General features: G+C 38.8%; 1 protein-coding gene across 3 annotated transcripts; it reads right to left on the bottom strand.

The window, feature by feature from the left end:
* Positions 1–870: 870 nt before the first annotated feature.
* On the bottom strand, positions 871–26,776 carry sfmbt1 (Scm like with four mbt domains 1). Of its 3 annotated transcripts, none has more exons than XM_062986323.1 (21): positions 26,491–26,776; positions 14,942–14,989; positions 13,917–14,005; positions 12,383–12,626; positions 10,880–10,968; positions 10,506–10,758; positions 10,202–10,299; positions 9,611–9,712; positions 8,566–8,725; positions 7,857–7,939; positions 7,570–7,696; positions 6,552–6,665; positions 6,168–6,210; positions 6,005–6,072; positions 5,450–5,589; positions 5,242–5,351; positions 4,709–4,884; positions 4,421–4,599; positions 4,032–4,253; positions 2,973–3,101; positions 871–2,671 (listed from the first exon to the last, which is right to left on the bottom strand). In XM_062986323.1, exons 2-21 carry the CDS (start codon positions 14,964–14,966, stop codon positions 2,531–2,533), a joined length of 2,592 nt encoding a protein of 863 aa, XP_062842393.1. In that variant the 5' UTR covers positions 14,967–14,989; positions 26,491–26,776; the 3' UTR covers positions 871–2,530. The 3 variants fall into 3 exon arrangements, with proteins under 3 accessions (XP_062842393.1, XP_062842394.1, XP_062842395.1); XM_062986324.1 differs by lacking the exon at positions 26,491–26,776 and adding an exon at positions 21,835–21,893; XM_062986325.1 differs by lacking the exons at positions 871–2,671; positions 2,973–3,101 and having other exon boundaries at positions 4,223–4,248.

Genomic DNA, 26,776 nt, shown 5'->3' on the forward strand with positions numbered 1-26,776 from the left:
ATAGATAATGGTAAAGAAAAACTTGAATAGGGCCAATGAGCTGAATCTGTGTTAACAGGTTTGATTCCCAGTCCATTATCTCCTTAACACCCCTGTATCCAGCATGATTGTTGAACCAGTGAGGTTGTCAGCCAAAGTAAAACTCCTTACATTAGCTAACCTTTCCCTCATGCCTGGTTCTTAAACAAATACAACCCTTGGTCAAGAATCAGGACTCCCTATGGTTGAGTAGCAAAAACATATAGGTGTGGATGATGCCCCCTGGTGAGCATGCTTAATAGAGTTTTAAGCTAAAGCCACAGTGAGAATCATGTTTTTGGGGTTTTAAGAGTCGCAGACACTTGGCAGAACAAAAATAAAGCTACTGGAAAAAATCTTTAAATGTAACTCTTTGTCTCTCAAAACTAATATCAGAACTGTCAATACTATGGTCTTCTCTGTGGTTATTTCTCTGTGGCCAGCTGTAGCCAGGTTGCTGCTGTTGGGCCCTTGAGCAAGGCTCTTTTTGCTCAGACTGTATACTGTAATGTAAGTCGCTCTAGATAAAGACGTCTGCTAAATATTAAAAATGTAAATGTAAAAATGTATTTATGGACTTGAACAGACCTTGGACAGCAAGCTAACCTCTTAATTGAAGCCCAGATATCCAACACAACCACTTGGACACATTATGAGAAAACCAATATATTGCAAAAGACAAGAATGCTGATAGTAGTTGACATTCAGCAACAAAATAGATGGATACAATTAGAAAAAAAGGCCCATTGATGGATTGGTGTGCTGTCCAGACCCACCATGACACTGACCAGAATAAAGTGGTGGTAAAATATGAAATATATAAAGCAAAAAATGAATGTAATACACAGGCAGTTTAAGAGGCATTTGATCCAGTTTAGTTTATTTTCATTTAAATAACATTTCACAAACATATACATTTAAAGATAAAATTAACATTTGACTTAATGTTTTGATCAAACTGGAATTGAACAAAATGGAAGATGACATGTATATAACAGGCCTGAAAAACAAGTCTCAGCACAAACGGTGCCAGTAAGAAGTACGTTGTAAATGGAGGGTAAATGAATGAAGATGAGCTTTGCATTAGTACTGATAGAACTACGTACAGTCCATAGGAGCGAACCATATTTGAAGCCACAGCTTTGTATAAGTAAACCAATCAGAAGCTTGCATACTTCAGTCTTTTAGAATTGAACTAGTCTCACAAGACCAGCTGAGATCTCTAACAAGTTCTCCGTCGGGGGAAGTCTGCCAGAGGAGTTTCATCAACGACAGTAAGAAAAACAGCATCTTCAGCTTAAAAAAAATGACATTTTTAAAATGAGGGTTTTAGAAATAGACTTACTGTTTGATTTAGTTCTCACAGTTTATTTTTAAATATGCTTATTCTCACCACTTAGCTCTCAGATTGGTGTCTTATGGTGATTTTTAGCCATATACATTTAAAATCCACTATGTAAAGCAGACAGTTTACACTGAATCCCAAACAGAATACTCTGTGCTACATAGTGTGTAATTATACTATTGGTTTGCGCTAATCATACATACAATTTAGTAAACTAAGAGGTTCTTTGGAACGCAGCCCATATTAACTGCTGCCAATTTCCTGAGCTCCGTTTGAGCAGGGTTTTGCTTCTGAAATCCACTGGATTTTGTTCCACCTTGTTATGATTTTGTTCCCACCCACATCTAATCCAAAACCCCTTACAAGATTCTTTATATCTTTTAATTGGGTGGAGATAAAATCTGGTCCGGTGAGACTAGAATTAAACAGACCCTGAAATCTGAAAATGTTTCATACAATTACCTGAAATATTTGTGTGCTTAAATCCTAACCACAACGAGAAACACATTAACATTGTTATCCACTATATTACATTATTCTTATCCAGCAACACCTCTCTGCTTAAACAAAACAGTGCTATTAGCTTCTATACAAAATCCCACTGCAAAACCAAACAGGCAAAAACATGCCTGAATTATAATGTTCCTGTTTACATGCAGCCTTAAATGTCGTAGAAAACCAAACAGGAACTGGGACGTTAGGTCCCTCTAAAGGGAATTTCTGATATTTACACTTATATACAGCAGAGTTATATGTACACGTTTGCATACCACTTAGAGTACACGGGCAATTGGTCTTTGTGCTTAAGATCCTTGCATTGTCAACGCTCTACGATTAGTAAAGGTTTTTTTTTAACGCACAGCTTATTTGAGTCTTATGGAAAACAGACGGGCTAGTTTCTGCTGACCACGATTAACTCCTATATTGACTCTGACGTTCCTCTATAGTGCAGGACAACGTTCAGTCTGATTACAGAGCTCTTTGTCAAACACAGCTGATTTTTCAGTACACAACCCGCCACCCACCCTTTCAGTAGCTTATTTCTATCACACAAACAAAACTCCAAAGAAAAGCACTGCAGAAACCTAGAAAGGAACAAACACAACGAGAAATTAAATCCTTCCAGCAAACATCATCATCATTCTCCTCTCTGCCCTCCTGCTGCACTTAGCTGGCAAACTGCTGGTAAAATGCCAGTTTGACCCTTTCAATATGATGGCACAGTTTAATAGCGGGGCCGAGTTTAAGGTCCATGCACTCCTGCACTGTGGGCAAGTTCAGCAGCAGCAGAGCCTGGCCATCAATCTCCTGAAGGAAAGGAAGAACGAGAAGAACAGCTTAATCATGGGATGGATACCACAGGCAAGAAGACAGCAGTGTGGGTGAAAAGCAATCGTGTACACATATTTAGAGACTTGTGAATGAATCCCACTTCCTAAACTTATTACAGTCGAGCAGTCGCCACAGTAATTCTACAGAATGTTCATGAAAAGTCTGGAAGGGTTCCAAAGCCATCTGGAACCAGATACCACAGGACATCTGACGGAGTTCTGTAGTATCTAGTACAAGTGTTCAAAAAGAAGTAATGTGCATTTGTGAGACGTTTTACCTGGTCCATGAAGATGCGTGCGAGTGGAGCACAGTCGGTGGTCCTGATGAAACGCACCACGTCTGTAACGCTCCACTCCAACGGACTGCTGTCCAAACACAGCTTCTGAGGAGCTTCAGCAAAGGGACTCTGCACAATACAAAATACAATCAAAACTTAGTTTGCCCAGTTACTACTCTGGTAACGTTCACAGACCCAGTTTCAATGGAAAATCTATAGGCCCAGTGAGCCTGGTACCACAAGGGAAGATTTATTTATTTATTTGGGTTTTAACGCCATATTTAACACACATGCTTCATTTAATGGCAAAATAGGTATTATGTTTCTGTCTGTTTATTTTATCTTGCCTTTGTATTTTGGGCCATTTTATGGCTACAGGGTAGGTTAAAACTGTTCTTGTGTTGTCTTGTGTAAGAGTTTTTTTAGGTTCTGGTATGTGTACTTGTTGTCTTTCCTTGGTGTATTTGGGGCCCATGAGGGCAGAAAAATTTCAGGTCCTTCTGTAATTCATGGTGCAGGTTCAGAAGGGCTGGGTGCCGGTGGGTCCACTTTCAGAAATACCCTGAACAGGGCACAAATTCATCGTAGGGCTTCGGTCATCCCACCCTCTGACATAGCCAATCATGTCTGTGTGGTAGTGGTAGTTCAGGGGTTAAAGTACTGGACTAGTAATCTGAAGGTTGCTGGTTCAAGTCAAACCACTTAGCCCTCAATTACTTAAACTGTATTTAGTCATAACTAAGTTGCTTCGGATAAAAGAAGCTGCTAAATCCTGCAAATGTTTGTATCTGGGTTCAAATCTCAGCTGTGGGCTCACTACAAAGTGTTATTTATTTGTGTTGTCTAAATAATCGTCATTAAAAAACACTAATTTCGAGGGTGGATCTTAAAATTAATGCTTTTTGGTTGTTTCTGTAGTTTGTACAGTTATTTGTTAACAAATATTGTGATTTGTTTCGTATGTACTATATAATAAATATTATGAATGTTTGATATTAGGATTCAAATAAATATTTGCTAAAACGTGGCATTGTATAAACGCCCAGCCTTTGTTAGTACCTTGGGTGATGGAGGTCTGTTCTCATCGTCGGAGTATGAAGGAGAGCGAGCTTTACGGCGCCGTCGGGTGGGCCGGGGGGTTTCAGGGGGAGAGGGCGAAGGAGTCGGAGGTTGTGATTTCTTTTCGGAGTATTCCGAATCGTCCATCAACTCGTCCTGCTCAGATCCACTGTCGTCGCTCAGAGAGTCATCTTCATCCAGGTCTTCCTCCTCACCACTTCCCTGGAAAAAAAGAACCCATTAAGGAATTATTGTAATTAATGTAGGAGGAATTTATCAATCATCTGTGAACTTCTATTGGCCCCCCTTAAAGATGGGTTAAATGATTATTTTGTTTGAGATTAAATGAATGAATCATTAATGATTTCACCATAAGGATGTATAGTTACCTGAGGAGATCCAGCAGGTGTGTTATCCACAGATGCAGAGGAGCGTCTCTTCTTATGAACAAAGAGCTGCTTTCTCCTCTTCTTTCTCCTGCCTCGTCTTTTCACACCCCCCTCCAGGTTGGAGTGGCCCCCCGGGGGGCGACCCACACGCCTGCTTTTCTTTTTTCCATAGTAATAGGCTTTAGGAAAAACCCACACAAGGTCAGCAGATACATACCAGCACAAAAACAATGTACATTTTAGTACACATTAAAAAAAAGCGACAATAAGACGGTACACAATACTCACTGTATTTTGTTTTGGTGAGGACAGAACAGTTCTCAGAGCACCGATCGAGAACCATGTGTGGGCCGAACAAGTTGGGACAGCACTCCAGTTTAATACAGGTCTTTCTACAGAACTCGGCCACACGATCCGCAGTACGAACGATCTCCACTGTTGCTCTGTAGCTCTTCCCTTTGTATCTACATAAGAAAAACAGACAGGCTGAAATCAAACTTAATTATAATCTGGGGTAAATAAGCTATGTGGAGCATAACAACAATGATTACAGTGTTTACATGGACATGATACCATAAATACATGCCTGTTGAAATAACATCAACATTAGCGTTATCTGCACTCTGGGCCAAACACTAAATTCCTTTTAACAATACTAACAACAAACTGATCAGGTTGAATCTTCCACATTATCCAGGTCTTGTTTTTCATATCCAACATGTGCCCTTGTGTTGAGGTCTCACATAAATAATGAGAATGTGCTTGGGTGAGAGTTGTTTTCTATTATTTTCCTTCCAAAAGTCCACTGTCAGCAGACTTACTTGGCCTTAAGTGTCTCTCCATGACCTTGCCAGCGTCCCTCCTGGTCCAGCTGGAGCTCGCGGAGCACACGGCTGGGCTTGTAGGCCGAGTTAATCAGCAGCGTCAGGACCTGACAAGCACAAAAGATGTAAAAACATAAAGCTTAGGTTCAGAACATGAAGTTTTCCAGTGACAAAACATGAACAAATCCACATAGTGTGTGCTCACCTCCTTTAGGACAAGGACGCAGTTCCCCGGACCCACACACTGAGGGAGCTCAGCGATGCGACCCTTGTTAAGGTACGGCCCGGAAAAGCACCGGTGGTTGAAATAAATCTTGGGGCAGATGTATTTTCCATTGGTCTGACCTGTAGGTGCAACACAAACATTTAAAAAAATATAATCTCAAATAGGGATTTTTTACTGACAGCTAAGATCAAACTCTCAAGAACTTTTATGTCTTTTTTTAAAGGTTTTAAGGATAAATATAGTACTTTTTTACGCTGGAAAAATTAAATGGTAGCCAAACATGTCTGTTTCCCTTTAAACTGGTGCAAATGTAGGTCAGTGGGTTAAGGCTGCAAGCTCCAGTACACACTGTACCGGTGGAAACAGATAAAGGTTTATTCAGACGATCACGCCATCACAAAGAGAGGAAATGGATGCTCAACTTCAGGGTGCACAATAATTGTGCATGTTCACAGATTCTGCTCGTTAGTGCGCTCGGAAATAAACAGTGTATGTGAGACAGCATGTAAGTGGGTACATTTGGCTGACACTCACTGGTCTCTGTCTGGCTGCTCGGAGCCTGTCTGAGGGCGTCTGGGGACGAGTCTTTAGAAGGCACTCGGCTAGGGGCGTAAGGCAAAAATGGATTCGTTAACAATTAAGACAATAACGCAGTGTTTTATATTTGTCACATTCTGTTAGTCATCCTGTTACTCACTGTCGTTCTGGTTGAACCACTGCTATTTTCTTCTGCTTTTCGACTGCAATAACAACAGAGACACAGACGGAATTAATAAAATAACTTGCATACTAAAAGCTTGCAAATCTTCTGGGACGGGAAGCTAAACAATGAAACTATACACAGCTCACACGATGGCACAGCTAAAGGTGTTGGTTTTCGGATTTCGTTAACATGCACTGTAGGACAATCAATCTCACAGTGTACGTTATAGACAGCATATCTGGTAGGTGGTCTTGTTTCGGCTCATCAGGGCATGTGCCTGCCCCCTCCCCACCCCAGACATGTGTGTATATGTGTATGTATCCCATAAGTCAAGGGGTCTGAATACTTTCTCCATCCACTGTGTATGTTGATACTGACCTTTAGGTTTAAGGGGGTACTGGAGTGGGTAGCCATTGGTTTCACACCAGCTGACAGGGAAGATATCCATGGAGTCTATATGACTAATGATTTCTGGAACAGGCTGCTTCACTCCTATACATGAAATTACAGAGTTAAAGAAACAGCTTAGTATGTGCTGGGATGCACAGTTGAATGCAAATTTTTTTTGTACACCCCCTAGTGAAGGTTTATAATTAGCTGCTTTTTTTCTGACTAGGAAAATGCCATGTGTTGTTTTATTTGTAAATGTGTCAAATTATATTTCAAAAAGAAATAGGCTCACTAACACCAATCAAAATCGTATCAGATGCACCTCAATTTGCACACAGAGTCCCTAACATCATACCATACAGTCTAAGTTTAAAGGTGCAGTTTCCTACATTTTTTTGTGGAACCCTGCAAGCAACAGTACATTACATATCAGTATTTGCATAATGTATTATATAGACCACCTTTACAGAAGTAGCTGACAAGAACACAGAGAAATAAATGAACCAGCATGCCTCAGTATTTCAATATAGTACTAAAGCAGCTTCAGGATTTAGTCTTGTCTTAGTAGTCATTAACCAGTCCACCTTTAATATACCTACTACTATTGCATTTTAGTATTTCTACTATAAAGCAGCCAATTTGATCTGCAGTCCACAATATTCTATTTAATGCCTTTGTAAGATAAGATAAGATAAGATATGATAAAGACATAGACTTTATTGATCCCCTTAGGGAAATTTACTTGTTACCGCAGTATGAAGCCTGAAAACAAAAAAAGTTTGACCATTAATGTGGTGCTTTAATGTTTTGCCTCGTTCTGAAAGTGCATCACTTTTACACATGATGCTGTTTAAAGTTGTTTTCACTCTAAGCAAACCCCAAGTCACTGTTTTCAGAAGAACCAATCTTTGGACCATCTAACTTATTAAACTTATTAAACATTCAGTCTGAAAGGAAAAAACCTGTGAGCTTTTGAATAAAAATACTTCAAAAGTCAACATCATACCTTCCAGTCGAATCCAGATATGTTGCTCTTTGACCTTGGTGACTGTCGCCACGTGAATATTTTCAGGACTGAGTGGGTTCACGGCCTCCAACATCATAGATTCCTTAAAGCACTGATCAGATGGATCCTAAACAAAGTCGTGTCACAAGCAGTAAAAATCGCCGTTACTCGCAGCAGCATAGTGATTCATTCATTACATGTAGCTAAGAATAACTGTCTGATAATTACTGTTATGAGTCACTCGATATCTATATGAATTTATATTAGATAAATAAACAATGTCTCACAGAGGGGAAGCAGTGCTGAGGCGCCGGTTCTGCTTCACACTGTTTCAGATAATCAGCCCAGTCAAAATCCTGCCCTTCGTATCCTACTCACATTCACACACACACACACACACACACACACACAAACACAGGAGATGTGATTACAGAGCTGTTATTTGTTTCACTGCCATTGTCATGAAAATCATTTTCTAAATTTACATCATACATTATATACACTGTCAGTAAATACTGACATCTGTGATATTCATTTGTTTTTAATGCTTATATATTATTGTTAAATCATTAATATTTCTGTTTGAGCGTCTTTGTTATAGAGGAGAGAACATGATATAATGTATTTTGTGTGTTTCAGTCTTGTAAATCTTCAGTGGTAAAGCATGTAAAGATTAAATCTCCTTACCAGTATAATTTCATGCAATGTTTCATATTTATATAAAAGTTTGAATACTTGATCTGGCATTTTCATGCACTGAAAAACACCAGGTTTATCAACCAAGACTTTCATTATAATGTAATTACCATGCCAAACAGAGCAGCATGTTCACTTCAGTAACATAAATGTTTGGTTAGGAAAGTAAGCAAGTCCGGGGCTTTTTCTGCTATGCACTCGGTGTTTACTGGTGGAACCGGACCTGCTGCAATCCTGACCAGGATAAAGCAATTGATAAATATAAAATAACAAAAATATACAGTCATTAAAAGCATGTACCTGGTGGTGGGTTTAGTTTAACACCGTTTTTCAGACTCCACTGGGCGGGGAAGATTCCTGGACTGTCCCTATGACACACAAACACTCGACTTCTTCCATCTTTCACCACTTCCTCTCTCAAATCGTCCGTCCTCACCAGGAAGAACTGATTATTAAAAACCTGCAGGGCGAACATACTGTATATTAATGAGGAGATCATACTCGCTACAGTCATGAGATTTAGTTCTTGATTTCAGTTTTCTTCTAAAATTCCATCTATGCAAAAGCACTTGTTACTGATATAGGGTCCCTTTGGCAAAATATGTGCTTACTTAGGGTCAGCTGACCTCCAGTGTGCATGATGGTCATCTGATATCCAGCATATATATGATGTAAAACAATATAGAGAAAAAACAAACAACAACCTTCCTTTGGCTAGTTGTTCTTACTAGTCGACTAATCAGACATGTTTCCAGAATGAGTACTTAATAGCAATAACCAAATGAAAACAGTTTGAGCTTGAGGTAATTGGAAACGGTTCAGTTAGTAATGTTAAAGGCTGCTTTAGGCTACTGTTCATCAAAACGCCTCTGGGCGGTTTAAAAGCTGCTTTGAATAAGAAGAGGCGAGGCAGCTAGGAAAAGTCAGAAGTGCCCGATATATTGTAATGATCCCTTTAATTCTGCTGCTCGACTAATTATAATAATTAGAACATTATTATTAGTATTAATCAGTGCAGGAGAAACATGTACTGCAATCCCAAACATAACGCTGCACTAAATAATACGCCAAATCAGTACTTTGTGTTGTACATTTAACAGTACTGAAAAGAACACAGTTCTGAAGAAGTATATCACAGGCTTAAGGTTTTTAATGAGAAAGCTGCACAGCTCCACAGAGCTGCCACAATTGGGCCACTGAACAAGATGCTTATATCTCAAGTGCTCGGCTCAAATGTAAACGGCTTTGGATAAAAGTGTCGGGCACTGACCGATAACGTTTTCCATTAGAAACAATGAAGCATCAGTGGAGACGTCGGTGTGTTACCAGTACAGGTGAGATTTACCTTGGTTACAGTGGCAGGACTAATGGTAAAAGGTGCAGATGGATCCACGGCCTCCAGCTTCATCCCCTCAGTAAAGTTGTGTGGCATGACGGATGGACGATCCTGACCACACAATAGCAATAAAAAACAGTATAACAAACACCGCTGTACAATTTTTTCTGACGTGTTTGTTGGCTGACGCAGGAATGAACAATTTGCTCCCACTGTGAAGTGGCTTACGTTAAAATTAGTTGCACAACCTGACTTGTGTGATCAATACCAATTTAAACACATTAAAACTACCATTTAACCCACAATCCCAAAAAAAGGACCAGCTTACTAGGTCAGGTTTAGTCTGGACAGTGAAAGTAAGTGCAATGTTTCAAGACAATGTCAAAAATATGTCAGGATTTAGAATAAACACATAAGCAGAATCAACATCTGCCAGCATACTCGCAACCAGTATGGGATAGCTGGGATAAGTGGAAACAACCAGAAGAATTTAGAGAAAGCAAAAAGCAATTTAGATAATGGAATGTGAATTTAAGTTGGGGCCATTTGTTAACCAAATTTTAAGGATGTCTTTAAAGCAAACTTCCTGAAATGGTTCACCTTATAAAACTCATCATTAATACTCGAGTCCTCGGGGTGGTTGGAGATGATCTGCTTCACTTCTGCCCATTCCTCCTCTGTGCGTAACGAAAGTAAAGCTACACACACAAAACAAACAGAAGTCATTCTGTAACAGATTACATTTGCCCTTTTTACCTAAACAAATATACATGAATGTTTAATCATTACATACTAAAGATTCCTAATCTATGCTTTGGAAAGCTTGGTATCACATCCCCCAATGCACTGATTAGCTAAACTAATCATGGACTATTGGATTTTATGATGATCTTGTGAATCTTACCTGATGGGGGTCTGACGACACAGCTGTGCTCTTTGGCCCAGCCGGGCAGGTGGAGTCGGTGGTTCAGGTAAAATATCCAAATAACAGAATGTGTGTCAGGAAGCCCCTCTGTGCCAGTGTAACGGAGACGTAAGCGGCCCCCAACATTGTCCTCGATTACGGCACCCCACGCCACTCCGGCGTCCTCAGTATCCATCAGCTCCACACTGAGCCCTGGACTGAGCAGGTCTACCGGGTTACATCCACGCTGGGCCTGCGATAAAGCACACATATATACATACACACGGTTCATATTTATTATCAGGTGAGGCAAATAGCTTTTAAAATTCATATGGCGACAAAGTTGGCGCATCTGTACGGTTTACATAACGTACCCCTTCCAGCAGACTGGCAGGAGCACTGCAGGATTCAGATAGAGATCTCTCCAGCAGGGACTCCCAGTCCTCATGTTTTTCTCTCACACCTTAAGACATCAACACAGTTCATAAAAATGTTAAATTCAAGGCCGGTGCACACTTGAAAAAACATTTGATATGAAATTTCAAGACAAGCAGGAGAGTAAAATGGTAAACAGCTGAATGTTTTCAATTTCTGCGTTCTGAATAACAAGTGATGATGTCAAAACACACACACACACACACACACACACACACACACACACACACACACACACACACACACAAATAAACAAATGCTGGCAACATTTTTACAAGGCAGTTTGGCACTATGTTATACCCTGTTATACCCTACAGCCAACATTTGTTAGTATAGTACAACCTTTATATTGTGGCACGAGGCAACACGATCCTAATCATGTTTATTGTGGGGAAAATGTGAATATAAATATTAAAAAGGCTATTTTAAGCTATTTTAGTATAGAAAGCTTATTGTAGTTAGTACTTAAATAACCACACAAGCATCTGAAAATGAAAACAAAAACTGTAACACTGGGCAAAAATGAGTAAACAACTTTGGGAGAGGCAGTCTAGTGCATAGAGCCCTGGGCTTTTAATCAGGAGGTTGTGGGTACGAAGCCTGCGCTCTGACCCCAGCTTCCAAACAAGCTGGATATGCAGAAGAAACATTATTGTACTGCACACGTGTGTATGAATATATGACAAATCAAGGCATCCCATCTGCCCTGGATTACAACTGTCAAACATGTCATTATTACTGTAATTATGCTCAATTAAAATAACCATAAAAAACAGATAATATTCTAGAATTGTGAGGAAAGTGGTAGAGCTCGTTCAGAAGAATCTATAATCTAAAATAGAGCACAATCTAGCCACAAACCAGTCCCGCCCCTCCCCCACTTCCTTAACACTGCCCACAAATCAAGTGTGAAGTTTTTTTGGCACAAAATGTAGCTCAACGCTGCCAGCTTAAGCACAACGCTTTAAAAAAGTATTCATACCCCAACTCTATTTAACTACACAATGAATATTTGAGTTACTGATACTCTTTTCTCCAGAATAGACTGACAAAGACACACATTATCTAAAATAAAAATGCTATAGCTTATATAAAGACTTAAATGATTAGAATTTTTTATTCTAGATAATGTGTGTCTTTGTCAGTCTTTGCTGGGGATATGAGTATCAGTCACTCAAATATTTATTGTGTAGTGAAATGGATTTGGGGGATGAATACTTTTTAATATATAGCTTATTGCTATATAAACATTGGGCCCAAGGCAGGAATACCCTGCACAGTGCACCAATCCATCCCACAACTTCGGCAATTTGGACCAATCAACGTGTAACGTAATTAATTAATGGCATGTTCTTGTGGTAATGCCTTGCTGCTGTGGTAAACAGTCTCATGTTCTAGGGCTAGTCTTTTAATTAATCATCTACAAACCCTTACGCTCTTACCCTCAGGGGGCCTCATGGGTCGACCCTGCTGCTTGCTCCAGCCGATGGGGTGCAGGTTAGCGGCCATGATGTCACACCAGAAGTCGGCACGGCGGTCGTCGCCGTAGCCGTCGTAACGCAACAGCAGAAGCTGGCCGCAGGTGGTAATGATGGTTGAAACCCAGTAGGCGTTGTTGGGGTCACCCCGCACAGGAACCTCCAGCTTCATGCCAGGGGTCAGACCCGTCTGCAGTCCTTGATCCATCTGAGAGAAAACACAAAACTTACATTAGGGTTATATATGTGAGGTGCAAGTGTTTGGTCTATGAGGTGGTGCCGGAAACAAAACAAAGTTTTTTGGTGCAAAACAACAAAATATTTCATAATAAATATTTAATTTTTGTTGAATCTCGAGCTGTCACATAATAAATATGGGAGGTTAGACCCCTACCCTACAATTTAAGGAACCTGCAACCAGCAACATGGAAGGAGATAAGTGTATTAATGGCAAATAAGTAATGCCATTTAAATAATTGGCTCTGTAAATTTATAGGAGCAAATCCAACTGGACAGCCTGTCCAGTGTGCCATGATTCACTGCACTCACAATTTTAATTCCTGGAACACACAGTTGGAATGTGTATATAGCAGTTGGAATCATAGGTTTGTATTTCAGCAGGAATTTAGTATATTGGCCATGTCTAAACTGCAAACTGAAAAAATAATTATGGTTTTTCGCATGTTACTTATATTTAGGATTTGTTCTAAGTTCATTTGTTTTGTACAATAGGCATGCAGGCCTTGGAACCGGTCAACGGAGCAATAGAACAAGGTCGAGTGATCAGACGAATACTGTTTTCTCCAAGATCATGAGGACGGCCGGGCATGCTGGATTTACACCAGGGTGAACTGTAGAAAGATCCACTCTGCAACATACAGACATTTGAGGACCCGCTGGTGTTACCATGGGACTCCTTCCAATGTCTTGTGGAGTCCATGTCTAGCATGTCTCGATGCGTTAGAGCTGTTTTGACAGCATTATTTTGGGTGGGTGGTCCTAATGCTTTAGCTTATCAGTGTTTATTAAAACAATGTAAAAGACATTTGAACTGTTAACCCTATATAATGTAGCCTAGTAAATGTCACTACATTTTTATTAGGGATGCACCGATAACATTTCCCTACCAATTGCAAATATCTGCAAATATTAAGTACCCACCTCAATACCAACTCTATCTAAGACATACTTATGCTAGTACACTATAAAAATCCACTATTTGATTTTATTTTGTTGTTTCGTGTCACATGTGAAGATTAAATGAATGAAATTATTGGTCAGTCTTTATCTCACTATAAAATCTCATTTTTTAAAGTATATCCTTCAAAATTATCCAATGCAGTGTCGTATGCTACTTCATATATTTGGGTGATGTATTTGGATGCGATGCAAATGTCATTTACTGCCGGATAATTTGCATGAGTTTTTAATCAAGCAGTTTTTTTGCATGAGAATATAAAGCAGAAAAGATGCAACACCCGCTGAGCTGTTCACTTACGTGTTTAAAGGCATGATGGGGCACGGCCCCCGTCTCCTCCAGATAATCGTCCCAGTTAAACTCTGACATGTCCTGACCAGAGTCCGCATCTGCAACAGCACCATCCATAAAAGCTCACATGCTGCACGTACTGTGTATCATTAACCACACACACTATGTAACAGTGTTACAGCTCTAACAAACACTAGTAGACAATATACGACTGAACGTTTGTGGCCACTAACTGATTTATTTGCATTTGCCAAAAAGGTCTGGCTTGCAGTGAACATTTCAATACATCCCAGACATGTTAAATGGGGTTAAACCTGTTGGATAGGGTTTATTTACCAGGCTCTAAGCCAAATTCAGCAAAGCATTTTTATATGAAGCATTCTTTGTGCACAGAGACATCAGAAAACAATATTCTCCAGGCCAGAAGCAAAGAATTATTTACAATTTATCAGTATACAGTAGCATTGAAATATCCTATTAAAAGTAAGGGGTGCAAACCAAGCCTCCGGGCAGATTCGTCCATCAAACTGACAGATATTGAAGCACGACTCTTGACCTGAGAAAATCCCTTTGCGACTGCTCCAGAGTCCGGAGGTTCAATGTACACCTCTTCAGTCAGAACTTAGAACTGAGTATGGTCATCCTGGGCTACAGTTTGGCCAATCTATATGAGCACTCCTGTTCTGGTGTGGTCTGTGTTCACAGCTAAGCTGTTGATACCTGACACTTCCAATTTACACTAATATCAGGTACAATTTCTGAGCAGTTCTAGGCAAAGACTTAACAAATTGACTTGTTAGAATAGTGCCAAAATATCACAGACCAACAAAAAGTCCTTGAGCTTTTTCATATGACCGACTAGATGGTTGAACACTTTCTATACCAGTTATATAGCGAATAGGAGTGGCTGAAGGAGTCAAATAAACTTTGGAGTTTTGTACTTTCTTTAATTCATTAATTATTTAAGTTTAAGTCATTAAAATATATATATATATTTATATACAGAATACAGAAACATGAGCCTGTTTTCTTACCAGACTCCTGTGCATCTTGGCTCATTCTGGAACCCGACCTTACAGCCTCTGTGAAAAAAAAACAACATAAGTAAGAAATGATTAAGATCATAAGAACAAATCGCTTTAACACAACGTAGGGTGTGAAAATGTTTGCTGAGTAAAAGTATGCAGGAAAGGAAGAGGCAGACATCATATAAAACCAAGAGAGAAATGCAAAGATAAGTAGGCTTTGTAAAAAGCCACATCTGACAAGCAGTAGTTCAGAGTGTGTGTGTGTGTGGGGAAGCAAAATCTACAGCAGTGCGGTCTTTAAAACACACACTGTTACTTTAAACCAGGTTACAGCACAATGCGCTCAGCTGAAAAGAAAAATAAAGATCTCATCTTAAGGCTTGATTGATCTGCGCTTACTTTTCTCTCGCTGAATAACTGCACTTAAAATCGGTGAATAAAATGAACGTAATTAATTCTCACAATCCCACAATAACTTACTATAATTAGTTCATTTTTACATCATTCCCATCATTTTTTATGATTGTATTGTTCATGCCGGCTCCTCTGAGAGCGTATTGGTATTGTTACAGGTCTGTAGAATATCTGTTCATTCATCTTGGTCTATTGTCAGGCCTGTAACAATAAACACAAGTACATCCTGAATAGAGAAGCTATGTGAATAGCAACATTCATATGTGAATGTTGAGAGAACATGACAAACTTACAACTTACATACAAGTTGGGACATTATGTTGAAATCAATTAAAAAAAGAAGCAGACGCTTTTATCCAATTATGACCATATACAATCTAAGCAACTGAGGGTTAAGGGTCTTGCTCAGCTTGAACCTACAACCTTGTGAACACTCGTCCAGTATCTTACACACTGAGCTACCACTGTCCCACATTGTGCTACATGTGTATTGTGTATTATGTAAAAACAAACATTTAGGATGTAATGCTTGCAACACGCTGAATAAAGTTGAAACTGAGGCACGTTTACCACTGCGTTACATCACTTTTTTTATTCATTACACTTCTTTGTTGCTGGGAACTGAGGATACTAAGCCATGCTGTGGGCACTAAAACACCACCATGCCATGACAGATGTTGGCGTTTGCACCTTCGCCTGATAACACTTTGCACGGCCTTTTTGTCTTAGAACAGAAAGCTTCACGTTTCAAACAAGCTGAAACGTGGACTCATCTAAACACAGCAAGTTTCTTCTGCCTTACAGTACATTTGAGTTGAATTGTTTGCATAGAATTGTTTGGCTTTCTTTTTGTGAAACAGAGTTTCAGACTGCAAATCTAGAGCAGAAATAAACAGCGTTAAGTGACAATGGTTTTCTGAAGGACGTTTGATCCTGTGCGGCTATATTTAGCACGTCTGATGGATTCGACAGTAGTTTGTGGCCTTGCGCTACACAGACTGATATTTTTGTGGATATACTGAAGGTTTTTTTTCTATACTATGAACAGTAAATGGTAAAAGTCTAAATTATTTGCAATACTGCATTGAGAAATGTTCTTTTTAAACTGACTGAAACTCTCACTGACTCTCACAATGTGGTGAGCCACATCCCATCAATGCTGGCAAAAACTGAGCCTTTGGTGGATCCAATTTATGGATCAAATTTAAGTGTGTGCAGGCATCTGGATCTTTAAAAAACACAATCAAATTGGTCAGTGAAAACAAATAAAGGTTTAAGAGAATTAACACGTCGTTATTATTTGTTATTATTGTTTTTAATGCGATTAAAATGTCCCAACTATACTGTACATTGAGTTTATATTATATTCTATATTCTGTATAATAAGATTAAACTATATTCTAGATTATGTATGATAAGTTTACCAAATGTCAACAGGTCTCATACCTTTAAAAAATGCAGAAGGTAGATTGGCAGATATTGTCCCTAGGTGTAAGTGAGTAAATGAGGGTGCATTCCTGCACAGCAATCATCATTTCCATATTAGAAATATTTAGAAATTGAAATGAAGTTTAGATATAGCCTGTTCTTAAAGTAAACAACTTTAAAACATCTAACTACCTTCAACAAAGCCTATTGCAACACACACACACACACACACACACACACACACACACATACAGACAGACGCACAGAGGTAGCGACACACAGACACAGGAATTAGAAGCACCGCTTTAGCTCAATAGCTACAGAGCCGCTATTTTCCCACAACTGCCACATCAGGGATGACAGGCGTGAATGCTGCACTTATTTGAAGCTCGACCCTATTGATGTGCTAATAACCCTAAAGAATAACAATGATCGGCCTATCTGTGATTGTAGAGGACAGTTTTGTGCTTCTGGGTTCTTTATTTTCCTTCCTTAACGTGGATAAACACACTTACTGCTTGTTAGATTCTGTAATTGCCTCTTGTAGGATATTTGTAAAATGTAATGAGTTTTACTTTGAGATAAAACACAAAAGGTACCGGGGTGAAAACGACACGTTTTATAAAAAGCAATTTCATTTATGGAACAAAGATATCAAACACCAGTATCATTAAAAAACCTGAACAAAAGTAAAGAACGTTTTAATATCAGCCAATATTTAGAGCTTTAACTTCTGTGCTGAGTAGAAAACGATTATTTAGGACCAGTCATAAGATTACTTCAGCCGGTCAGTGCTGTGATTTTAGGATGTAAATAATGTGAGCATGTAAGTGCAAGTGTGTCCGAGTCAAAGTTCATGCTGTGTGGAGAAAACGTCTGCAATAAAAAGTCGTTACAGAAGGAGACGCTTACTTTAGACTCCTGAAAATTGGTTTAAATGTTTAATCAGCGTATTATTTAACATACACTAAATACACTTATTTTATTTCCCACACAACTGGAAATGTAAGACCTCTGCATGATTTGGAACTGCATGTTATATAAATAATGTCACTTTCCATGACAATTCCAAGATTTTAAAGTCAGCTGAAACTATTTAATGATGCACTGAAATTTCGGCGAGTACAATTTATACAAAAAACAAATAAACTTAAAAAGAAGAAATGCCAGAAACAGATAAAGAACACATTTTAAAGGTTAAATGTTACAAACTTTAACCAAATTTTAAATCTTAATTAATTATGTAGGATATATAGGAGGTAGGTTATACTGGACACAACACCACTGTTTTTCTGTACCATTTATTATCTTACTGGTAAGACCAATTAAATAATGATTGTTATTATGTTTTTGTTTATTTTACTTTCTTACTTTTAAAAAGGATCAATTTTAAAAGCAACATAATTTACTACAATGAATAAGACATTAATTATAATATAATAACAAACTGTACTTCTACTACTTCTACTAATAATAATGATAATAAAACAACCAAGAAGTTGGTTAATAAGCTCCCAGCATGTTCTGAATTGTAGTTTCTGGCCAAAATGTGCTTCAAATATCCAACAACAAGCAAGCAACCAAAGTTCTTTTTTTAAACACATGCTAAAGAAAAAAGAGCTCAGCACTTGTTCCCAAACTTGATCTAATCCATTTAAGTTTCGCTCGAAAGAAGAAAGAGCTTAAACGATGAGAGAAAACAGCTAAAACAAAGTAGCATTAACTCCAGAGCTCCATTCAGCCAGAGCTGTCAAACTGTCTTTGTGACGCTTGACGTCTCTATTAAAAGGAGAGAGCGACAGGCTCGCTCTGACAGGCGCTGGTTGACCCGACCCACCCGCCGCGACATCCCCCCATCCACCACCGCCACCGATGCATTGTCGTTAGGGCCGAGCGGGGACGAGGATTGTGTCCCAGCGGTCTCCAGTAGTGGAGGCGAAGAAAAGGCCAGCTAAGGCCAGCTACAAAGGCCTGCACAAAGCCATTTCCAGTGAGTGGCAGAGATTTCGAGAACATTGCAGATAAAAGGGAAAAAGAGCCAGAGGCTGAGCGAGCCACATGAAGAACTGGAACAGTGGAGGAATCTGCTGTGTTGAATCTTCAGCACATTCCACTTTCCACATTCCGCATTGGTGCTCCGTACAGCTGTGATCAGATGAATAATCCAAATTTTAAACCCTTTTCGAGGCTGGCACATATTCTGCATTATCAAAGAGCTCTTTGTGAGCGTGCTCACACTGCATGAGCAGTAGGTGTGAATCAGTAAAGATAAGTGGATTAAATTGGTCAATGGATGCAGAATTTTGGAGACATTAAAGAGAGAATTTAAAATGAAATACGTACAAATTACATAAATACATCCGTATGTGTAAACATTTCTAAATACAGAATGAATATATTTATATATTATAATTTGAATATATTGTGGGACAGTTGTGGCCTGGCGGTTAAGGTACTGGACTAGTAATCCTAAAATTGCTGGCTCAAGCCCCACCTCTGCCAGATTGCCACTGTTGGGCCCTTGAGCAAGGCCCTTAACCCTCAATTGCTTAGACAATATACACTGTCACTGTACTGTAAGTCGCTTCGGATAAAAGCGTCTCCTAAATGCTGAAAATACGAATATAAATGTAAATATTAAAAAAACATCGAAATCAATCACTAAAGCAATCATTGTTGTGAGTTTAATGGAATGAAATGCTTTTCCTGACGCAACCCTCTTATTTCTATCGAAGCTTGGGACCAACACTGAGAGCGCACTGACAAGTACACCTCCCAATAGCTAGGCTTATAAACATATGTATTCTAAACTTTTATCCAAAGCAACTTACAATTAACATTGATAACAATTTGAGCAATTAAGGGGTTGAGATCCCTGCCCAGGGGTCCAACTGCTCATTCTGTGGTGGAGGTGAATGAGCAACCTTCTGATTACTTGTCAAGTACCTTAACGGCTGAGCTATCACTGCCCACTGCCACTCACAATATATGACAGATAAAGGTGGTGAGGTGGCACAGCATATTCAATCAGTAACCAAAAGAAATTCATACTCAGAGCAAACATGGAGCATCAGAAATCCCCCCAGCAGAGAAAGAAACTGTAGAGTCCAACATGGATGTGATCGCAGAAATGTAAAATAAATGTGCAGTATTCGGTTAGACTAATATGATTCTCTGATTGTTATGCTTTATATTTTGTGCTCTTAACTGGCATCACAGTCTTTCAGAAATCATTTCACACTTGTTTCACACACTCGCTCACTCAGTTCTGAACTTGATTTGGTCTGCAGAGAAAAGCTGTTTATTACACAGCACTTACATTCACATGTGCATCACAGTGTAGTAGAGCTAAAGCGTTCGCATTAGTAAATAACACGAAATGAATCAATTTAGCATCAGAAACTGTTACTAATGCACACTTTTCCCAAACAGCATTCTCTCTCTCGTACACATATGGGCACAGAGAAGCAGTGGTACAGAAAGTAACCTGTCAAACACACAAACCCAAAAGGTGTAATATAATAACTGATAAAAGCATCGCCAAATTAAGAACTGATCAGCCAGCGACTGTCCAACATCTTATTCTGTAAAGGTTGATAAACGGAGCCGCTCACTCTCTCTAACACACTCTCGCTCTCACACTTACTGATCATAGCGGTACCTTGAATCGCAACGTCAATTGGTTCTGGGAGTGGCGTTGAGTTTCAAGGTATTTTTTCCCATAAGGATGTTTTGGAAACCTGTTAATGCGTTTCATGGTCCCGTGGGACTGCATATATTTTAGGCTCATGTAAAATAATTGGGTTGTTTTTGACACTTATACACTGAAAATTACACAAATATAATATAAAAACACTGAAATAAAAAGCTGATTCTTATAATTGTTCTTTCTCAGAACCCTGAGCTGTAACACAAGTTTAAAAGTGAAACAGTGAAGAAAATCCAGATAAACACAGATACATGTGGAGCTTTCAGAGTGAATCTGATGGTTATTCCACACAAATGCAGATTCGTCTCATATTCGCACTTTGATGACGTTTTACCGCACCGCTCAAGCCGAGCGCTGAACACGTTGAGTTTAAGGGTACACATTTCTCAACAAAGGTAGTTGAGTTTTAAAGATTTTGAGTTTAGGGGATGTTGAGTAACAAGTAACAAGTATGTGGACATAAAAGGAGACTAAAAATCTAAATCATATAAAAATAATTTGCAACTGAGATTCAAAAAACATACCGAGGCTTTTCAAGGGCTCTAAGAATTGCTGTTAATCAGTAAATCTACACTGTTTCCAGTTTGGTAAATTTGATTTCAGCTCTGCATGAATGGGCACATCTCTACTGTCGGGGTTTGAGTGAATGGATCAAATATTTGACATCAGAGATTCCTTTGAAAATCATTGCAAGAATTAATTGCAAAAACATTCTGAATGTAAGCTGTGCAACGTGTCGTTCTTCAGCACGAATTCATCTCTTATTTACATGGTTGAAAAAAAGGAACACGCTCCTTCAACAGTTTTATCTAGAAAGCTTATTAGCTGTGTGGGCTTAGCAGAACCGCTTTTTGTATCACTATTTCTAAATTTAAGCTAATGGTGACAAAAAGACCTTACTAGAGAATGAGTGAGTGTTTACTCTGTTTTAAACAATCAGCACCGCGCTACTTACATTGTGGCTCCCTGAAGGTCAAAAATACATCTGTTTTATTTATTTAGCCTGCACAAACCTGAGACAAAGTAGTAAAATGGGCCAAAAACTGGCCAATCAGACTTCTTAAATTCTGTGTGGTTTAATAGATTCAGCCAAATAAATGGCAATTTGAGAAATAATGTTAATTTTGCTTGCATTGAAAATGTAAAATAATTCTTCTGAAGTTGATTGGTAGGCATAAAACACAAATGTGTAACACATGAACATTACCTACACAATTAACTTCAGCCCTCAGACTGAACATAAATAGTGTCACTACAATTTATTAGAATTATTTATAGTCTGGCTGAGTATTAATCAATATTAAACTATTAAAAGATTAGTCAGTACACCGCTAAAAGCCCCTTTTACCTCTTCAAAGGTCAACACGGCAAATGACGTTGATTTGAAGTCTATATACACAAGAACGTCGGCACTGTGTAAAGAGGAGAAGTAAAAAAAGAAAACACTGAGACGACTTATAGCTGGAATTATTAAAACATTTATCCAATTATTAACAATGCTAAAATTAATGAAATAAAAAAATTTTTTAAACAAAAACAGCATCAGAAGCGTGTTTATGCCACACTGACTGTGATAAATGTACAGTCGCTTATACATTTTAATGTAGATTTTTATCTTAATGTTATATAATATATATTATATTATTTTGATAATGTTAAATGCAATAATTAGGCATGATGGGATAGTGCTCACAATTTTTGTTTTGATATTTTTTTCTGTAACAAGATGAGCCAATTTGGCTGGAATTTAATACAGCTACGACAGGGGTGTCAAACTCATTTTCACCGAGGGCCACATCAGCATTATGGTGGCCCTCGAAGGGCCGATTGTAACGTATCCTGCTGTGATTGCAGTCACATTGCTGTTTTTCTTGGAGGCTGAATTCTGCATTTATATTGTCCTACTTTACCACAGACACGGCCTCATAACACAAGAGATGCACCGGTTTCTCTTCCTGAAGCACAAACTTGTTTTCACTTTCATTAAATTTCCTCCTCATGCTTAATTTTCTTACTTATCTTCTTGTACATTGTAGGATCATGTGTAAATATGTGTAACATCATCTACTGGTGGGATGTGTCACTTTGCAGGTCACAAAATCAGCCTGCATTTTGAGAGATGCAGTTTATTTAGGATTTTACAGTGTATTTTTAAGACAATCATTCTGCCCTCACTAATAGTTTATCCCCCTTTCTCAGCTAGACAGACAGACAGACAGACAGACAGCTCTCTTCAGAATACAGTCGGTTTATTTGCTCCCCAGCTGTGTGATACACTGTGTGCATCAAAATGAAGTAAAAATACAAACAATAAAAACAATAAAGAACCTAATACAGTAAAAGCACACAGCTGTAGTCAAGTGTTACATTAACCAAACGTAAAATAACGAGTTAAAATTGTGTGTAAAGATACTAATTGCTATAGTAACGGTAACAACAGTATTTAATTACGGTAAATTTGTAACTAAAGCGCTGTGATATACTCACTAAACATTTACTAACAACTGAGAATATAAACGCCACGACTTACAGACGATGCTTGGGTATTATATTGCAATATAATTATTTGTATTTATTTATTATTGTTTACATTACTGACAACGCTACCCCGCGTTCTTTTGCCGTAAAAGTCACATGGCTTCTTAGCGAAGGTTAAAGTTAGTTGCCATGACTACGATGTCACGTTGTCTCTTAAAGGCGCAAGAGCGCATTAAATTATAAGCGCGTCTCTGTAACGACTCGAACCATCACAAAGTCGTTTAAGCTCTCGCGGGCCGGATCAAATGACGCGGCGGGCCGGATCTGGCCCGCGGGCCGTGAGTTTGACACCCCTGAGCTACGACAACCTATAAACAGTTCATATCCAGACTTATTAGCCCACGTGTTCATAAACACCTAACATGATAGACTTCTTATCTATACCTGCCACTGTAGTTCTAACAGGTGTGAACCATCAACAACACTTTACTTTGCACTCAACATTTTCCTCACTCAGCAATACAGCCCCAAAGATACAAAAAAACAAGTTAGCCATTGAGAATAAACCAATAAACTATTTAAATGTGTGAACAGCACAATAAAACTCTCAAGTCTTTCTTAGGGCTGAACCTGGAAACACAAAGTTCTGGGACGCTCTGTAGACAGAGAAGGACTGATGGGAAGTGTAGCTTCATTAGGTATGCAGAATAATAAAACCCAGGTGCAACAATTATTACTGAGGTTTGAGTTATCAGGAACAAACTACAGTAGAGCTTACACAGCAGTCTCTTTTACCATGGTGTTTGAAAGCTTACTCGATTAGTGACTTATAATTCATACACATTTGATTGGTTAAGTGGTTTTACCTCCGCTAATCAAGACAAAATTCCAACCTTGGTAGGAATCTACTGTTTTGTGTACTTTTTAATGAGTGTGGTCAGACTAGCCCTATTTATATAGGCAATCAGAATTTATATGGGGAATTAGAAAGCCATGCCATAAAATGAAATAGCAAAATAAAACCTTCCACACCACCCGATGAACAATCGAATTAGCTGTATTATTTATATTAGCTGTATCGTTATATGTTTCAATTATTGAAAAACGGAAATACACAATATGGCCCAAAGCGGACACACCGCATTTATTGGGTTCATGCGTTTCGGCCACATCAGTTACTAAAAGATGTATAAAATTAATTGCGTTGTTCTGATTTTGTGGCAACAATTTGAGGAGTGAACTGCACAGAGACCTGAACGTCAACTGTGAGCCATGACACACAACTGGCCATATAGTGGACATCTTCCCGACAAGTATATGTTAACTGTAAACATAAGGTGACACAGGGGTCAAATTCTTTATTTGTTCATTAACATAGAGAAGGTTAAAGACTACACAACAACACAAGTGGCAGGCAGACAATGGCTAAAAAGGCTGAAAACAAAGTATCTAGTCTTAGCAGCATTTGTAATAAGTTAAAGTGAGAAAGAAAATGAGATGAAATGATCCTGCCTGAAAGAGGACACAAGTGTATTTTCCCCCATGCACAGAGAGAAGCATAGTCAGAAAGAGGAAACTTTCCACAGATCACTGATATGAAATTACACTGCAGTCACCAAGTCTTCATATATACAATTAGACACCACATTTCTTTTTAAGCACAAGCAACTGGTAAATTATCATCCAAAACAACCACCCAAATTCAGACAAAATGGATTCATGACTACAGAACAAGGTTTTTGCCGTGGCATTCTTGAAGCGCTGACCTACACATCATTCAAAGCTGTTTTTAATAAGGGTGAGCTGAAGTGGAGAGTCCGGAGAAGACCTAGGTGCAGAACCTTATAGTATTCATAACCTTTCGGCAGAGGGCTTCAGGAATCTGGTGCAGTCATAATGACACCAAACTGGCCAAATTATTAGGAACACCTGTACAACTACTTATTAATTTACATTTACATTTTCAGCATTTAGCAGACGCCTTTATCCAAAGCGACTCACAGTACAGTTACCGTATACAATCTGAGCAATTGAGGGTCAAGGACCTTGCTCAAGGGCCCAACCGCAGCAACCTGGCAGTGGTGAGGCTTGAACCAGTGATCTTATTAATGTATCCAGTTATGTGGCACCACTGCAATTCATAATAATACCGACACGAGATGTTCACAAACATCAAAATAAAGGTGGTTGGTGCCAGACTGGCTGGTCTAAGTGTGTCAGGAACTGCAGATCTCTTGGGATTTTCATGCACAACTAAGAAAAGTATATTACAGAAATTCTGGCAAAAAAAAACAACTTTTTAATTAGAAAGGTTAAAAGAAAATGGCCAAACTGGTTCAAGCTGGCAGGTGAGTCAAATAACCACTTTTCATAATATGTGAAAGCTTAAGGTGGATGGGCTACAAGAGCAGAAGACTAACATCAGGTTCCACTTCTGTCAGCACAAAAACAGGAATTAAAGTCAACTGTGGGAACGGGCTCAGACTGGAGCAAATAGTCAGCCAACTCTCATTTAATGCACAATTTTCATTTGTTAAAAGTATAAATCTCACAGGTTTGTTGCTTTTTAATATGTAAACTGTGTACATTATAATGATATATGTACAGAATGTGCAGAAGTTTGTCCCTGTGCATGATGTGCTGTCACTTAGAACTTCAATCAACAAGACATTAAAATGATGAGGGGTGTCCAACCCTGTGCACAAGACTGTAAATAGATTCCACTTCATCAGCTCTAAAAGGAATTTAGTGAATTTACCTGTGATGTATTCATTTCCATTGTTGAGCACTTTGCAAGCTGTTATTGTAATGCAGCTTTTTGGGGCTTTTTGGCTGCACAGGTCTAAATTTAAACTGTTTATGGGACAAATAGTTTTTAACTCTTGTTGTTTGTGTAAGATTTAGTGCAGGAATGTGTTGTATTTGTATTGTGTGTGTGTTATTTTAGTGTTATTAGTGAGGCTGCAGTGTAACTTCTGAATGAAGGTGAACAACAGTACAGATAATATATAGGAACTGCTCAAGTCGTGCTGTTATGCAACCAAAACCGCTGAAATGCAAGCTTTAAGCTGAAAACACAGCATTTAAATACAAACAGTACAAATACAAGGTTTATATTTATGACTAGTAATTGATATGCAATGTTTTTAATGAAATTAACAGTGAATTTAATGTAATATAGATCTGACCGGCAACAGCGTTTCAGACACAAGCTCCGATTAAGCAACTTTCTCAGATAAAAAACACATTATTAAAGAAGGATTCGGGTAACATAAAGTAAAGCCTGTGTGCAGGAATAAACACAAATTCTTTTGGTGTTTTGTAGCTCGTAAATAAAGCTTGAATGTGATAGAAGCTGAAAACGCCCGGAACCAAGTCAACTTACCGAAACGTCATTCGAGCACAAGTCATCTTTATATAGAGCCGGGAAAAAAGATAAACCTCGCACCGACGCGCTAATGAACACACGGACACGACCGAACACACGCTAAAACACGCAAATATAACCATTAAAATTGTTTCCTACCTTTTGGGAGTTTTTCCACGTCAATTTTTGTCTTTTTTTCCGCCTCACGCAGTCGTTCACGACCTCATTCCAATATGGCTCAAAGTAACACCGCGCATGCGCCAACGTCTCACCTCCCGTCCGTGTAGCCCACTAAGCCGATGATATTCTGTATTACTATGTGTGAATTAAAAAATCGACCAAATTTCGTTGATTCTACGCGAAATGTATCGTATCACGTCGAAATAGCTGCATTCGGTCCGTCTTTGTTTACACTGTTTTATATATTTGTTTACGTTTCCTTGGT

The sequence above is a fragment of the Trichomycterus rosablanca genome, chromosome 24 (genome assembly GCF_030014385.1).
Source record: "Trichomycterus rosablanca isolate fTriRos1 chromosome 24, fTriRos1.hap1, whole genome shotgun sequence".
Classification (NCBI taxonomy): domain Eukaryota; kingdom Metazoa; phylum Chordata; class Actinopteri; order Siluriformes; family Trichomycteridae; genus Trichomycterus; species Trichomycterus rosablanca.